At 38.5% G+C, this 17,883-nt stretch overlaps 1 protein-coding gene across 1 annotated transcript in view; it reads left to right on the plus strand.

The window, feature by feature from the left end:
* The first annotated feature begins 1,401 nt into the window (after positions 1–1,401).
* The window catches only part of ABCI7 (non-intrinsic ABC protein 6), a 54,502-nt gene continuing 38,020 nt past the window's right edge, over positions 1,402–17,883 (plus strand). Inside the window, exon 1 of the mRNA XM_089980593.1 lies at positions 1,402–2,505. Within this exon, the coding sequence (XP_089836719.1) occupies positions 1,597–2,505 (909 nt within the window). The 5' untranslated portion in view covers positions 1,402–1,596. The remainder of the gene's footprint in view (positions 2,506–17,883) is intronic.

Consider the following 17,883-nt stretch of genomic DNA (forward strand, 5'->3'; position numbering starts at 1 on the left):
CGATTTATTCAAGATGCATCTAACAACGACTACCGATTAGTTAAGCATAATAGCTTACAAATCGATATTAACATACAACACCATATCTAACAAATCAATACTCGAAAACACATAATATCTTATAAATTGATATACGACAATTCAACATAATATATTACAAATTGATAGTAACAAACAAAATAATATCTCACAAATCGACAATAGAAAACACATAATATCTTACAAATTGATATACGACAATTCAGCATAATATATTACAAATTGATATTAACAAATAAAACAATATCCCATAAATCGATAAAAGAAAATACATAATATCTTACAAATCGATATACGACATTTCAACATAATACATTACAAATCGATATTAACAAACAAAATAATATCTCACAAATCGATAATAGAAAATACATAATATCTTACAAATCGATATACGACAATTCAGCATAATATATTATAAATCGATATTAACAAACAAAACAATCCCACAAATCGTTATTAGAAAACACATAATAGCTTATAAATCGATATACGACAATTCAGCATAATATTATAAATCGATATCAACAAACAAAACAATATTTCGCAAATCGACACTAGAAAACACATAATATCTTACAAATCGATATACGACAATTCAGCATAATATATTACAAAAAAAACAATATCTCACAAATCGATATACATGTTACTACAACCGTAATTTGTGTTACATTGCATATACTAAATGAATGAACGATACCGGATGGGGTAGAGACCCTTACTCGCATCTGTAACTAAGCATTCTTGTCAACAGGTCCCAACGTCTTACAAATGTCTTCAAGTTTCCAACCGTTAAAACGATAAAATCTACTTGGAATAACAAAACAACACCTTAATGACACTCACGACGACATACATTCTTTAACAATAGTACGATGACATAAAAAAATACTCATGACGCTTTAATGACACTTGTTGGAATGTTTGTGATTCATTGCTTTTTTCCATACTGCCTAACGAAAATGAATAAGAAGAGAAAATCCTAAAAAGTGATGGCTGACAAATCTTCCTTGACGCCCAATCGTTTAATTTATAGTTATCTCCATGAGGTAGGAACGAACCAGAAAAAGTTTTTTATTTAACAAGTGCATTTTTTTGCGTCTTCCTCTTCTCTTTCTCCTCTTTCTCTTGCTTTTGTTTTTAGCTTGTGCTACAACAAATGTGAAACGTGCAAATGTATATATGAAGAGCGGGATGACATTTTCGCATATTTATTTTATGAGAAAACATTTTCGTCAAAAATATATATACTTTTTTATATATTATTTTATTATAAAGTTACAATGAGCAACATTGACATATGAATTGTTACGGGTCCCAAGATATTTCTCCGTACAGACAGGAACAGGCGAATTTGGGTTTCGGGGGAGAACACACCATCCTCCCCTCTACCGGTTATCAACTTCTGTGGAAAGATGGGTCCCACCTTGGAGTGGATGGGGGTGGGTGATAGGAGAAAGAACCTTCCTGCGCTTCACCACCGGCTGTAGCTCTCCTGCTCTTCCTGTTCTGTTCTCTTTTTGTTTTTTGCTACATCCTAAGAGTAAGGTAGTCATGGCTGCCTCTTCCTCCTTGTCTCTTCTTCTCTCTGGTCTCTTGCCGTCACCACCACCTCGCCTGCGGTCCTGTCCATCATCATCATCGTTCAACAAACGGAGGAGGAGGAGGCATTCCTTCCGCACCACCACCACCACCACCCTCTGCTCCTCCGACCCTTTCGTCCTACAACTCGCCGAGAAGATCGAAGAGTCGGTTCCTCCCCTTCCCTCACCATCCCCGCCCCTCCTTCTCAGACTCAGAGAGTCCTCCTCCCGTTCCCTCCTCAGCAAGACATGGCCCACCCACAAGGATGAGGCCTTCCGCTTCACAGACACCAAATTCCTCAAGCAATCCCTCATCAACCCCGTCTCTCCCCAACCCCCACCACCACCTCCACCCTCCTCCGAACCCCACCATGTCCTCCACATCGTTGACGGCCATCTCCTCCCTTCTTCTCTACCCAACATCTCCGCTGACCTCCCTGAATCCGTCTTCGTCGGACCCCTTTCAGCAATCCAAGATGAGACCATTCTGAACCGGATTTTGAGCTCCTTCTCCTTCGATTTCCAAGAGGGGGATCTCTTCTGGTCCCTCAATGGAATCGGGGCGCCGGACGTCGTCGTCATCCTCGTCCCGGCCGGCTGCCGTGTGGAGAAGCCCCTGCACTTGGGGTTCTACTCGAGTCAAGGCGGTGGACACAATCCTGGGTCGTTGACAATATCGAATCCTCGGCTGCTGGTTTTGGTGGGGGCTGGTGGGGAGGTCGGGATAGTTGAGGAGTTTGTCGGTTGTGCAGATTCAGGGGCCTACTGGACCAACTCGGTGATGGAGATGATGATCGAGGACGGAGCGAAGGTTTCTCATACCTACATCCAAAGGCAAGCTGATAATTCTGCCCATATAAAGTGGACTCGTGTTCTGCAGGTATTTTTTTTTCCTTCATTCTCTCCTATCCTTTGGTTATTTTTACCTCCTTTAGTGCATTTATATCTACTATAATATTGCTGCCTTTACAATGTTCTGCTTCTTTTCTCAATTCTATGCATTTTATGGTGGTGTTTCTTTTCTAAATTCTTTGCTCGTGGAAACAGTTATATATTTTCTTGTAACTATTCATACATGTTGAAAATGCGATTTTTTTTAAAGCATTGCGAAAATCTTTCGAGAAACCTGAGGCCTTTACCGTTTCACTCCCAATTGGATAACCAAACAAACCACCAGGAATCAAAAGTAAAGAAAAACAGAGTCACGTTGTCCATCTGTGAAGCTGTCTAGCAAACGTGTAGCACTCGTAGTTCTCTTAGAAACTAGTCGTTTCACTGAACCCCCGCTGCTGCGAAAATCACAAAAGTAGGGGTGTTAGAAATCCAAGAAATTTTGTATACAAATCCCTATAATGAAATAAATGAGCATAAAAAATATAAATAAGAATTCATGCAATAATTTAGAGGAAATACATTTATGACAGATCCACAACTTAGGCAAACATGTAATTAACATAAGAATAATCGCTAAACATGAGGAAACATCTTATATCAACAAGGAACAATAACCAAGAATTAAAGACATGCTATTATGCGAAAGAAAATACATATCATGCATTCATTCATATATCATAAGTAAATATGCATAGTAGGAATATGCATAACTTCAGTGCAATGCATGAGTAAATTATTATCTTTTATTAGAGTTTTCTTTTAATATGCATATCCCTATTAAATGCATACAATTTAAGTTGCTCTTTTTAATTACCGTTGCCCGCAGATACACCAAACATGTAAATTTTTTTGAGGTTAAGTAGGGTTCTCAGGATAACTTAGCACAAGTTGTATTTTATTTCTAGGTTCCAAACATAACCCTCGATCGAATCACCTTCAAAACATTAGACCTTCACATCTAATGTCGGGACACTAATGACCTTCACATTCAATAATGCAATTTTTTTAGTAATACCAAAACAACAGTTGTGTCTACACACCACTCCCAGGTAAAGTGACGGACTCTTCATAAAATTGTGGCTAGGAGAAAGAACCTCAATATCAGGTTTAGGAGTAAACAATAAAGTACACAGAGTTTTTTTATCATCGTCGTCCCCCAAAACCGAAACTCTAAGATTCCCATTCTAACGATGGGAGATCTCAGAACATATATTACACTATTCTTTTTTTTATCTTGTTATTAAAGGTCAACTATTTAGTTTGCAATTCAGCATGCAAAAGCAAAGGCACAAGCTCACATATTCTCCTGCGAGAATCATCACGGGACTGCCGCTCACGAAAAAGCATAGAACAGTGCAATACAGTGCAACAATATTAATGTGATTTTTGCGATGCATTTAAAATAAGTAAAGAAGGAGCACACCAAAGCTCGAGGCTCACCAGGCTCATGATGGCTCATTTCGATCATCGATGTATCATATGCAAAAACCATAACAGTATGCCATATATGAAATAAATCACATGCTTTTCAATTGCACATTCATACATGCCATTTAAGGATGTGCGTAAAACAATAATATGCATATGCATGTGCATGCGTTCACAACTTCGCATAAAACAATAATATGCATATGCATGTGCATGAGTTCACAACTTCACATTCATTGCATGCTTTCATTCGATTAGCATAATCATGTCAAATGCATGATTTAACTCACATGTTCATGTCACATGCATGTTTTCATGCAATACACCTTTTAATAAACCATATAAACATTCAAGTAATGGTGCATGTGTCAAACTCATTAATTTAATCATAAAATGCAGCCTTGTAATATTAGCTTGATTCAACATATTATATCAAGTAAAAAGTTTCACCCTTTAGCATGTATGAGGCTGGTCTAATACAAGCAAACAAATTATGAGAATTAACATGCTAAGTACATTTTTTGTTTCAGTTTCAATCAAACACAAGAAGTATACAAAATTGAACTTCATGACCTGCAAGTTTAGCCTTTGTCCAAGTACAGACTGTACATACATAGTCTGGAAAATTTTCCTTATGCAAACGTAAACTAATTTGCCATCCACAAAATATTTGGTATTTTTAGTTGTACCCATCGGCCCAGCCACGCCCAATCGGCTGGGCCTACACTGCCTGACAGGCCTGGTAACCAGGTCTGTCAGCACCTGGCTGGGTGCTGGCCATGACTGGCCAGCTAGCTCAGTCCAGTCGAATGGCTGGACTGGCCTGGCAGGACACTGCCATACCGATCAAACCAAGCCGAAACCTGGTCTGGGCCCGACCCGGCCTGGCATTCCTGTGGTAATTGACAAACCTAGCACTAAGAGTAACTCCAAGAAGATTAGATGAAAAAAAATTCCATGTATTCATTGCTCTCAATTGCTGAAATTCTTAAACTTTCATACTAGGTGGGCAATTGTGTTGAAATTGGCATACCCATGACAAACCTAGCACTCTATTATGTTTGGTACATTCTTGAGATGCTGTTTGGGAAAGAAATCATCACTTTTTTTACAAACTTGCCACATGATTTTCCTTTGATTTAGTGCCTGAAGCATATAAAGCATGGAAAAATGAACCTCTATTTGAGCAGTTCAGTGTTCTTCCAAGCATTATGATTATATGGGCATACTCTCATCTTTTAACTGCTGCTGGAGCATACAGACATGCACCAGAGAAAACTCAAGCTCACTGTCAAACTGCTAGTCTAATATTCTCTGCTCCATGGTAATTATAATTAAAAGACCCTCACCGCTTGTACTGCATGAAAGTATAGCAGAAAAGCCCCACAAATAAGTATGCCTGTTTACAGGTATGCACATGTACCCATCTTTGGAATCACGTATACTCAGATTTATTAAGCAAACTATATGCTAATACAGTAATCATTCTTTGTTTCTGCAAAAATATACATGCACCCCACGATTTAGCCATAAAATTTTCAGATTCCACATGACTTAAATCTGGGTCAGATTTGCACATACTTCAAACATGGCAAATCTGTCCCGGAGCGGGGGTCCACAATTACAAGTGCGTAAATCTAAAATTTTCCCATAAACAAGCTTCGAAAAAGATAGAAATCAAACTCTTGTTGGAGTAAATATCTAGATTTACTCTTTCCCCATGTATTTTTACCAAAATATTGCATGGAATATGAATTCATGCTCTTTTCCTCATTCAAAACAAAAGAGGAACCCATACCTTTACCGTAGATCGAAAAGAAATAAGATTAATGGTGAAAAACACCGAACGATCGAAGAAGAAAACCCTCTTCTTCTTCTTCCTCTCATTTTTTTTCTCTTTTTTTTTGATCTATTTATAGGGCTCTAAGTAGGCTGGAGAAGAGAGTGCAGCCCCAGCTGGAACTCTCTTTTCTCTCACCCACTTTTTCGAATTTTTCGAAACTCTTCAAGTGTTGACATTTCAAAGTTCAGTGTTTTTAAAAGTCTTTCTTAAAGCTTCTAGGCATGAACAAGGGCTCTATAAAGAGTCCTAAACTCTCTAAAAATAAATCTCGGAATTAATTAAAATTAATTAATTAATTATTATTTATTAATAAATAAACACCTAGAAGCTTCTAAAAAGCATATTATTGAACTGGAACACTTCTAAAGTGATTTTATATGGGTTTAAGGACTCTACTTAGAGTCCTAAACAATTGTCAAATTAAATTTTCGGAATTACATTAAATTAATTAATTAATTATTTAATGTTAAATATTAAATAAATTTTCAAAAGCTTCAAAAAATTATCAAATTAACCTAGGAGGCTTATTAACATTAATAAATCCTAATTTAAAGGTTTTTAATGAATTTAAAGTTGAAAAAATCATTGGGTATGGATTTGGATCCGGATCCGGGTCCAAGATCCAAATCCATCTCAAAAATCCAAATTGGTCTTGGCTTGGATCATTACTAGATTTATATAGGTCTTGGATAAAGTCCAAATCCATATTAATTTGGATAAGATCCATCAGATCTGGTCCGATCCAAGTCTGGATCCGAACCGACAAACTACTCAATTGTTGAAAAAATGCATTTTTTAAGCCAACTGTAGCCTGAATCAAGGAAAATAAAATATCGTTGCGCTCAGAATTTTGAGACGCATCCAATGACATATTACACAAATATCAAATTTCGAATTTCGCCAAAAATAACCTGAATTTCGCTTGAATTTAAAGGTCAAAAATAAAACTCTTTCTTACGCTTCGATTGGCTCACCTCGACCTAATCAATGAGACCTGGGCCAAGCCTAAAATAAAAACATCGGTCTAAAATCGAGGTTTAAATGATTTTTCTCCTAGACTTAGCCAAATTTTCGAAAATCTCAATTTTAACTAAGTGTGAAAATACACGATATTACACATTTTTTTGCATTTTGTCAAGACTAATCGTAATCGATAATGAATGAATGAAATAAAAAATCTGATTGACTGGTTCCTCCACCAACTTGGATAGTCCAATAATATGCCACATACGTGTACAGTAAAACCATCGTGGTGACCACCAGAGGTAAGTGTTGCGGAGGAAGTCTCAAATCAATGAGTAACTTCCAGAAAGTGGTTGCTCTGGCAGATTCATCCAAGCAGGAAGACGAGTAGAGTTCATTGGAGTTTGTGCTCATCGGATGAATTCCCATCTAAGTGAACAAGATCCCTCCTAGCCTCAGGAGGCCAAATGTAGGTGCATTATATCCACTCCAGATGCAGTGCCGTACTCATAGCCAGAACAGTGGAGTCAATCTACTGGAACAAGTCGTTGTTGCTCGGAAAGGAAGCTAAACAGCCGCATGCTCTGGTCTTTGGCATGACAACCAATTTGTCTTCTTGCGACCCTACAGCAGATGTTCTGGGCTTATGTCCAGGGGTGCGTGGAAGGAGTTTTCTGGGGAAGGACACAATTCAATGAAGGTTTGGTGTTTCTAGCAAGTTTCATGTGAAGTTCAGATCCGAACCTAGATCCTCTATAGATCTTGGAGCCGGTCCAATCTAGAGTTTGATGGCCATGCATGAGATTTGTGAAGCCTTTCTGTGGTCAGGGAGAGACCTTTTACTGCAGCAAGGGTTCTGGAAGCCCCTTTAGCTCTTCTTGGTTGATGACCTCTCATAGGTGAATGTGTTGCATTCCAATGCCTGGCAGGTCAAGTACTCTAAACTTCTCAAGTTTAAACATTCAGTAATGAAAACAGGTTCTTGAAATGAGAGAGGAGGGACTGAGACAGGAGTCTCCACACCACTAATTTCACCAAGCAATAGAAATTGGATATCTTTGCGGCTGCGGAGAAAAAAATGATGAGATGGATCACCAAATCATGTAAGATATGTGGAGAAGTACTAAGAGCATGTTTGCTTTGGTCACAACTTGGAAAACTGTGAAAATTTTGTCCCTGAGAATGTGTATCACATGATCAACATTCTCAGGCACAAGTTTCTCATGTTTGCTTTTGGTTGTGTTTTTGATTTGTGTGAGAGTGTCATGTGAGAATGTGTTATGTCATGTCATGTCACTGCTTTTGTAGATTCTCAAATAAACATCTAATGCTTGTGAAAGTTGGTCACAAAGTCAGACCCATGTCCAACTTTAACAAGTTACAATGCCTTAAGATTCACTGGGACAATCACTTCCACAGGGAAAACTTTCTCATGCTTGCAATGCATTGTAATTCTTCTGTTATTATGATTCAAAATCACAAGAAACTATGAAAATTCCAAAATCACAAGGCATCACAGACATGCTTTAAGTTTGCTTTTACAAATGCCTAGGGTGAATCAGGGGGCATTATTGTCATTCGAAAAAGGAAGATGTATGGTTCCATGCTGAAAATTGGCAAGTTCTCAATTTTAGTTATCTTAAAAAATGGCCTGCTTGTGCAATCATTGCTGTGCACTTTTGTGCATGGGGCAGTTACAAGGGTGAAGAAGAGGGATTTTCGCAGGGAATTGGATGACACTGGGACTGCTTGCAGCCTCCCTTGGTTAGTATAGGTGACTTCAACATAGTCCTCAGCCTCTTAGGTAGTATATGATCATGCGTGGTAACTCACATGGAGAATTTCTATTACCTTGTGGATTGCTGGGAATTGGTGGAAGTCTAAACAAGTGGTGATGCATTTGCATGGTCAAACCAATAGAAAGAAACCCTACACGAAGAAGCTCGACTGATTCTTGCTATACTAAGAGAAAAGATCTATTCGAAGCAGAAGTCAAGGGTCAACTGGATGCTAGTAGAGTACCTAAATACAGGATTTTTTTTCACTTGATAGTTTCAGCTAGGTCACTCTTTGAACAATTGGGACCCATACTTTGAAAACTTGGATTTAACTATGGTTGCAGTTGAATTGTTGAAGGAAAGGTTCAGAGCCCAATCATGTGGGTGCTATTTACTTTTAATAAGTTGGCTGTTTTCTGATAGGGGGAGGCTCTTCTTCCCCTTCTTGAAAGATGAAATTCTTTTCCTTGTAAAGGGCATGCTAGGGAAAAGGCATTGCCTGAATGAGTCCTCTATTGATCTCATACAGATTTTTTTGGAGGAATTGTAAAGAAGATTTAAAGATATGATGCATGACTTTTTTAATAACAGTAAGATCTTAATGGGTTGGTCCTCTCTAATGCTTTGTTAATATATATATATATATATATATATAAACCTGTATTCTAATAGATTGCCCGATAGGGGTATTTTTGTCTTTTTACATATGTAATAATAGTTGTTTATTAGAAACAACTAATTTGTTTCTTATTTCTCTCTTTTTTTTCCTTTTTATTTGCATTGGGGCCCCCACACGATAAATATGACCGTTGGGAGCTCCCCATTGACTCTATAAAGGGGAGCTCCCAATGGTCTCCCCCTCTCCTTTTTTATATAAATAGGGGAGTAATCCCCATACGTTGTAGATTGCTTTTCTCCTCACTTTTCAATAATATTCACTTTTTATTAGCTATTGGCATTGTCTCTTAGTAAACTTTTGTTTGTGCACTTGAGTGCTCGTCTATCTTTTTTGTAATTTTCCATTATTGGACTTTTATGTGCTTTGCACTTTTGTTATTTGTAATTCCTTATACTTCATTACATGGTATCAGAACCCATTGGGTTCTCTTTGTAACGACCAAAAATTTTAACCCTAAAATTTTAAAGAAAACATTTTTTTTTAAAAACAACGGAAACAACCTTTTTCTTTGGGTTAAACATTCTGGGCTGGTTACAGTACAATCAATTATCATAACTGAATTAAAATGTGAACATTAAGCTTTAATTCAGTTTCAATAATTTAAAATTCATATCAGAGTATTTTGATAACAATAATTATTTTTTCAAAACTATCATCGAAAAAGGAAAAGACTTGCTCTCGACGCTGCCTAAGCATTCCACATTCGCTCCACAGTTGCTCATCATAATATATCTGAAACCCCATAAAACGGGCCAGACTCATGAAAGCCTAGTAGAAAATAACATACTTGCAATAAATGCACGATATCAGAATATATTCAAACATAATCACATATATCAATCATGTAACACATATTTTGGTAGGCAATAAACATAAAATCATGCTAACAAGTCAATTTAATGTACATTAATTTATGCTAAGATTTGCATCAATACCATAAATTATGCATATGCATGAACATATACAAAATGTATAAACATATACAATATGCATGAACTTATGACCATTCCAGTGTTTAAGTCCTTTATGCATGAATAACTTTTTATCTTCACTTATTGTTCTCTTGCTTAAATGATGCATTTCATGTTCTATCTATATGCAATTCACAACCTTGTTTCACTTGGCAATATCTGTCTGTGGGTACGACACAGATTCTCCTAGATGGAGATACGACTCACGTTTGTGTTTTCAAGCAATTGTGTCTTATTAACCTGCGTGATGCCCCAATATAATTTTATAGAGAGAATTCTTAACTCCTGCAACCCGATATATCAAATTTTTCTCATGAGTCTTACCTACTACACCGCGGACAAATTATGGTAGTTCCCCCGGTTACGAGTCTTGTGGATGAGGGACAAAAACAACCTTTCGTGCTAAGCCAGTATTCCACATAATCGTCAGTACCAATCTTACTCTTTTAATAAGTCACAAGAGAATTAATTTTATTTTTGATTTCTTAATTAACATTTTTGATAATAGTGCCAATGTAAACATTCAAGCACATTTAGGGTTTATATTCAACAATATTCCTGGCACTCAATGCATGCATTGGATTAGTCTCTACCATAAAATCAATACAATGATGCAATCAGACACAATCAAGGTAGGCTAATAATTGATATTTAGGCATGCCCAATACAATCAATAATGAAATGCATTCAGTTAACATGCATATCAGTCCAATATCTCATTTAAACATCAATAAACATGCTGCACAAAATAAAATACAACTCGGCATAACATATGCCTTACGGTGCAGTTCGGATCCCTGTTAACCCGATTTTGGAAAACCCACCAAAAATCACTGGAACCGAATTTAACTCTCAAAATTTGGGATTGCCCCTTCTTCTTAGTAACATACTCCAAGAAACAAAATTGCAAAATTCGTTGTAATAAAATCAAGAAAATTTTGGGACTAAACCTTGTTTAGAAAAAATATCAGACAATTCCTGTCAACTGTAGAAATTTATTCCAGTTTGAGAAATTTCTCAAGATTTACAATTTTTTTTTTGAGAAAATTCTTTTACAGATTCTTTTTATTCATGTTACCTTTCACCCAGATTTTTCACAATTTATTTTGATCAGTTTTGATTAGGGTTTTAGAGCTTTCAAAATCTTTGGTCGAAACAGTCTTACTGACAGGGAAAAAAATTTATGCTATGTTGCAATGGGCGGTTTGGCCTCAAAATTGAACCAAACAGGATGAAACGAGATTTTAAATTCAAGCCTTGGATGTATAGAACACTCTAGTTTTTTTATTTTTATTTATTGATGTTTTTATATAGATATCGATTTTTTTCTAAAACTGGTCGAAACAAAAAAACAAGGACAGAATAACCAAGATCAAAACTCATGCAAGATCTATTAAACAAGAACAAGAATCATGGTGAAACTCATACAATCACAATTTTTTGGATGCTCTAAACACATTTACAACATCATAAAACTCATCTTTGATCACATTTATACTAATCTTGCTAAAACATTAACAAACTTAATTTAAAAATCACAAAACCTTCATGGAATATCTCAAATACAATTTTATCTATGCAAGAATCAAAAGAGACATAAAAATAACATGGAATCATGGATTATGTATGCAATAACATTTGTTTAATCATGCTATACATGTCTTAATTTACCATATATGATCATATTAACTTTCTTTATCATAAAGCATCAAAACCCTAAAACGTTTTTGGCAAAATCTTCTTTAAAATGATTTTCGCGTAATTTTGATCAAGATCTATACAAGAGACATATTTATAACATCAAGTTCCATGAAAAAATACTAAAAAACATGCTTCTATATTCATTATTCATATTGAACAATCAAATAAAATACATATCTATCTATTCATACGATTTTTGCTTTTTAGGGTTTCAAAACTAGTCTTTTTCAAATCGTTTTCTCAAAACTGATATTCCAAAACACCGTTTTGGGTTTTCGAAAATCTTTTTCATGTAGATCTAATAGCCATAGATGCTATAGGCCTAAATTACAGGTAGATCCAAGCCCTGGATAAAAAAAAAGGTATGCTAATTTATCCCGAAACCGAACACCATGAAAGTAGAGATTTCCTATCGAAAATGCGCTTTCCACAATGATACCGTCGCTTTTTTCTCCACTCGTACCTCATTCCAGACTGGATTAATCCTTCACTAAGGTAGTTGCAGGTCTAGACTTTCCTAATAGCTTGTGAGCAAAAAGAAGGAAAGAGATGCACATCTGTATTACGAGGGCCTCTATTTATGGATGGACCTAGGCAAGAGTCTCATATTTAATATAAGAGATTAATATATATTAATTTCTTTTATTAATAAAATAAGTAAATAAATTATGGTCCTAACTTATTAAATTTCGAAATTGATTAAGCTAGAGAAGAAATGTGGGGTCTTCTTAGCTTGGCTTGGGCTTTAGTGACATGGTAACCTTCCAAAATGCTTATAGACCCAAAGACTCAAAAAAATTTGATGTTTAAATAGTCGATTTGATAGCCCTCAAATCGTAGATCGTCGTGGTAGTTTTAGATTTAATCGTATAGACATGCATTGACAAGAAAATTTAGTCGATGCCGAAAAACGTTGATTTTCGACCTATAATTAGGTGTGAACTTTGATCGATAATAAAACACTCAAATCAACATCAATTTGGGCATGTAGATAGTCGATTTTGATGCCCTCGAAATGAGGAACTTCAAAGACAACTCCGATTTAATAGGTAAAGCACTGATCGGCTGAAATTTATGTCCAAACAATAATAACGTTGTGAATGTCCCACCCTATGGGTCCAACCAATGAGATTAGATCCAAATATCCTGAGTTATATCCATTTTAATTCATCCCTAATTAGATCCAAATATCATGAATTATATCCAACCTAATTGGGTTGGATCTAAATACCATTAGTAAAATTCACTACCTAATTCAAAGTCCAAATCCATATTAAATTTCTATGTATGATTAAATTCTCATTTTAATTGCTGACTCAATTCAATTTACTGAAATGAAGTGCTAAGAGAGGGATGTGATATCTCCACAAGCCAAGCAAATGCACACACACATAAACAAGTAGCCACTAATAGGCAATAATACAATAAACCACAAAAAGTGGTATACACACAAAAGTTAGAGAAAAAATATATTCACTCATGAATAACTTTCAAGAAGCTTGGATTACAAAGGGGAGAAACCCTTTCATTTATAGACAAAAGGAGACTTTTGGAAGGGCTCCCAAAGGGACGTTGGAGCTTTTCCAACGGTCATAAATATGACCGTTGGATGCTCCAACGTCCCTTAAGGTGGGCCCTTCCAACAAGAAAAAGAAATAAGAAAAGAAAGAAAAAAGGAAAAAAAAGGAAGAAAAGGAAAAAGTAAAAAAAGAGAAAATTACATAGGTGCGTGAATGAGTAACTATTTTTACCCTTAGTGGGTATTACAAAAGAAAAAAATATATATATATATATATATATATATATATAATTTAATACCCCCCCTTAAACACATGGTGAGATCACCGAGAGTTTGCTAAGAAGAAAGTAAAATCGAGGCAATGGCAGAGCTTTGGTGAAGAAGTCCGCTAGCTGGTACTCGGTAGGAACATATGAAAGTTGAATGGTACCCTGTAAAAACTCATTAAGAACATAATGGTAGTCCATTTTAATGTGCTTTGTTCGTTCGCGGAAGGTGTGATTGCTGGAATATAGATAACACTCTTGTTGTCGCAACACAGCTTCGAAGGAGTGGAGAATGAAACGCCCATATCTTTAAGTAGTCTTCTTAACCCGATAATTTTAGTGGTGGTGGTGGCCATTGCTTGATATTCAACCTCTATAGAAGAAAGAGATACTTTTTGTTGCTTCTTATACCTCCAAGAGATAAGTGACTCTCCAAGAAACACACAATAACCTCTTGTGGAAATACGATCATCGCGGTTATCCCCCCAATCAGAGTCAGTATTGTAAAACCTCAAAAAAAAAATTGTTGGACCCGGGTTGGATCCAGATTTGGACCCGACCCGGATCCAAAAGGAGAGGCGGTCGAGCACAACCTCACCGCCTCCCTCGGGTCTTCTATAGACAGCGAGGCAGGGGGTTTCAAATACGAACCCCCCCCTCACCGTCTCTCTCCTGCTCTCTCGTTCTCTCTGCACTCTCGCCCTCTCGACTCCCCCTCTCTTTCCCTCTCAGCCTCCCCCAACTCCCATCTCTCTGCTCTCTCCCCCCGACTTTCTCTCGTCGGCTCGCTGGAGACCCCATCCGCCGCCGGTTACCACCTTCTTCCTTCTCTCTGCAGCGAAGGCGCTGACGACACTCGCACGCCGACAACCCTCCTTCCAGCGACCCCAGGTACGCATCCACCTCCCCTCTTTTTCTCCTTTCTCTTCTCGCTCCCTCGTCTCTCTTTCTCCCCCGCTTCTCCGTTACGCAGGGAGGGGGCCGAGCCGCCTCCCTGCTGCCCTAGATCGCAGGGGAGGGGCAAAGCCCCCTCCCTGCGACTCCTTTTAGTGAGGGAGGGGCGGAACCCCTCCCTGTGTCGTGCTTGGTATCCCGGTGCCCTCTGGTTGCAGGGCTGGGGTCGAGCCCCTCCCTGCATCTCCTTACGACAGGGGAGGGGCTGAGCCCCCTCTCTGCTCTTTGTTTTGGCAGGGGCCAAGCCCCTGCCTCCGTGTATGTTCGACAGGCAGGGGCGAAGCCCCCTGCCTCTTTTCTGCTTTGTCAGGCAAAGGTGCAACCCCCTGCCTTCTCGTTGTTTGCTGACAACAGGTTAGCAGGGGCTCTCAGCCCCTGCCCCTACTTCTTGTGCTGATAGTAGGTGCGCAGGGGCACGATGCCCCTACCTCTGCTTCCTTCACGTCAGGACGACGGCAGTGTCCCTAACCTTCTATTTTTGGTGTTAGCATGCTAAGACTGTCGCTTTTGCAACTCGTACTACGGATCCCGCTCGCGCTCCGCGACCCAAGCCATCAATTGTTTACACCTGCAGACGCCAACAAACTCGCAACTCTCAAAGGTAGGGGAAGATTGCACTGAGGACTTAGACAATTGAATTAAGTTCAATTAACTAAAAAGGACAATTAAATAAATATATATACAAATATATATTTATACGAGTACGCATTTAACTCAACGACGCGGTTTCGTGATCTTTGTCCTTTACTTTCTATCATGTCTTCCTTTTACCGCCGCGCATTACGCCTAGGCTTCGCTTACGCATTCTTGCTTTCAGTCTTTTCTTTGCCGTCATGCATTGTGCCCAAGATTTGCGTTGCACTCCTGCTCACAGTCTTTACTTTGCCATCGCGCTTTGCGCTCAGGCTCTTGCTTTTGCATGTGTTATTACTGTCTTGCTATTGCAGATGACACTTAGGTTTTCGCTCATTGCATACGCTTTAGAGGCATCATCGTGGAGGATGCAAGATGCATTTACCGCTCTCCCTCTTGCGATAAGAGTTGAGTCAGGAGCTTAGCGATTCATCATCGTCGAAGGAGAGAATCTCTAGCAGGGATCTGGGTTCTTCGAGTATGCAGTCCTGCAGACGAATTGGGGTTTAAGTGAACTTCTTAGCGGGGGGGGCTTCTGTTGAGAAACTCGTATCCCGTCTATCGAGGCCGATATCGAGTCATGCGAGGCATGTAGATACCCCGATAGCGGATGAGATTCGAGATAATCACATGTCAGATGTTGGCACAAGTTGTTGGCTGTTTCAAAAGATAAAGAATGGAAAGTAAAGTTTGAGAAACATTACATCTTTGTGAAACACTTCTGCTGAGGCTCCTATTGAGGAGCTATACCCCTTTCATCCTAGAGTACTTGTAGTCGTGCACTACACACTAGTACTGCGATGATCGGATGAGACGGTCGTGCGACCTCGAACAATGCTAAATGCAAAATGCTGTAATCACATAAAATAGTGACTATTCGCCTTCACAGGCAAGATGCTCTAGTGGTTTAAACACCACAACATAGGATGAGTTGTTAGTTAAGCAACCCCTAACGCACCCATTCGCTTCTTGTTATCTGTTAAGGGAGAGGACTGAGCGGTATAAAACTCCAATGGACAGGTTGTTAACAACCACCCCACGGGTAAAGATCCGGCCTCCCCAGTCATTGGAGTTAGGGGAAAGGGGCTACAAAAGTTAGCTCAACACTTCTGCAGAAGTTGGATGCATCAGTGGCACTGCTTACCTTCCTTTGGGGAATCCTCTCTCGGCTAAAGCTGTCCCCTTAGGAGCAGACTCAACTAGCTATTTGGGTTATTGAAAATACATAGAATAACAGACGCCCAAACTAGTCTCAGTTGTTTCTACGTTTTGCCTGTGCGTACCTGCAGGTCAGTAATATCGAAACATAAAGTCTGTTCACGCTGGTTGATTGCTCGCTTGCTCGATAGTTCAGTATGCTACTCGTTGAGCTATGCACGCCTGTCAAGGCGTTACTCTATTTGGTTAAACTGCTTACGCAGTTCTTTGCTGAGTAATAACTAGCTTCTCATACTAGTTAAGTGCTTATAATAATAACATTATGCCCGTTGCTACATACTAGCATGTGACTTGCTTTACCTCTTGGTCGAACTACTTAGTGCTTTTTGTAACGTAGCACTTGTTGGTTTGCATCTCTTATGATTGATGCGATTGCATACAGCTCATAATCTACTAACTGGTGGCAACTAGGACTGATGTAGCCGTTTGTCTTATAGGCTGCTTACATACTGTGATATAACTGCTACCGTATGCTTGCCTTTCATGTGTAACTTATGAATTGCGTGTAATGCAATAGCTTGTAACTTACGATTATTTTAATTACTTGCTGATGGACTGAGCCATTTGATGATAATTGTATGTATTGCGAGCATTGTTATGAGTGCTTGTCTTGTTCAGTTGTTTTGTTTGGCTGTCGGATAAAGTTAGTTACTCTTCGCCTATAGAATCAGCTGGATTGCCATATCTGCGTGTTCTCATGTGTCGTTTACGCATGTTTTGAGGTCCTATTTGAGGATTGCAATGTTCCTTGTGGCAATAACACGATACGTAGTATTATATGTTTCTGTGTGATGTGATTGATATGCCACGTGATAAGAAATGTTGGAAGTATGCGATAATATGTTCATGGTTCATGGAACCTTATTGGAGGAATGAGTGATCTTGTGTTTTGTTTTACCATGTGAAGTGCTACGATGCATATTGCTGATATACATGCTTGTGCCCATATTATGGCTACTAACATCAAGAGCGGTCAATTGTTCGGAGCAGTCGATTGTATTGATGCATGTATCACTGAGTATGATATCTGTTGAGGATGATCTCCAAAGGATTATTTGCGAGGGCATGTATGATCAAGACCAGGTAACCGACTAGAGTGGTAGATTCTCTGTGAGGATATACACTGTCTACGAACGGGTAGCCGCAAAGACGATGAACTCCTGTGAGGAAGTGTATGCTCTAAGACCAGGTATACCATCTAGGGCAGAATTCCTTGTGAGGTTATACATTTCTCAGACCAGGTGATCCGACGTTGATCTTATTGATTGTAATAGTGGCTATCGATCCTGAAAACGGTCATTTGTGTTGATGCGTGTATCACAATGATTTTGATCGGATATGGCATTTGTTGGGGACTGGGTTCCCAAAGGATTCTCTGTGAGGGTATGTATGATCAAGACTTGGTAATCCG

Source organism: Nuphar pumila, chromosome 11, assembly GCF_984573655.1.
Source record: "Nuphar pumila chromosome 11, dmNupPumi1.hap1.1, whole genome shotgun sequence".
NCBI lineage: Eukaryota > Viridiplantae > Streptophyta > Magnoliopsida > Nymphaeales > Nymphaeaceae > Nuphar > Nuphar pumila.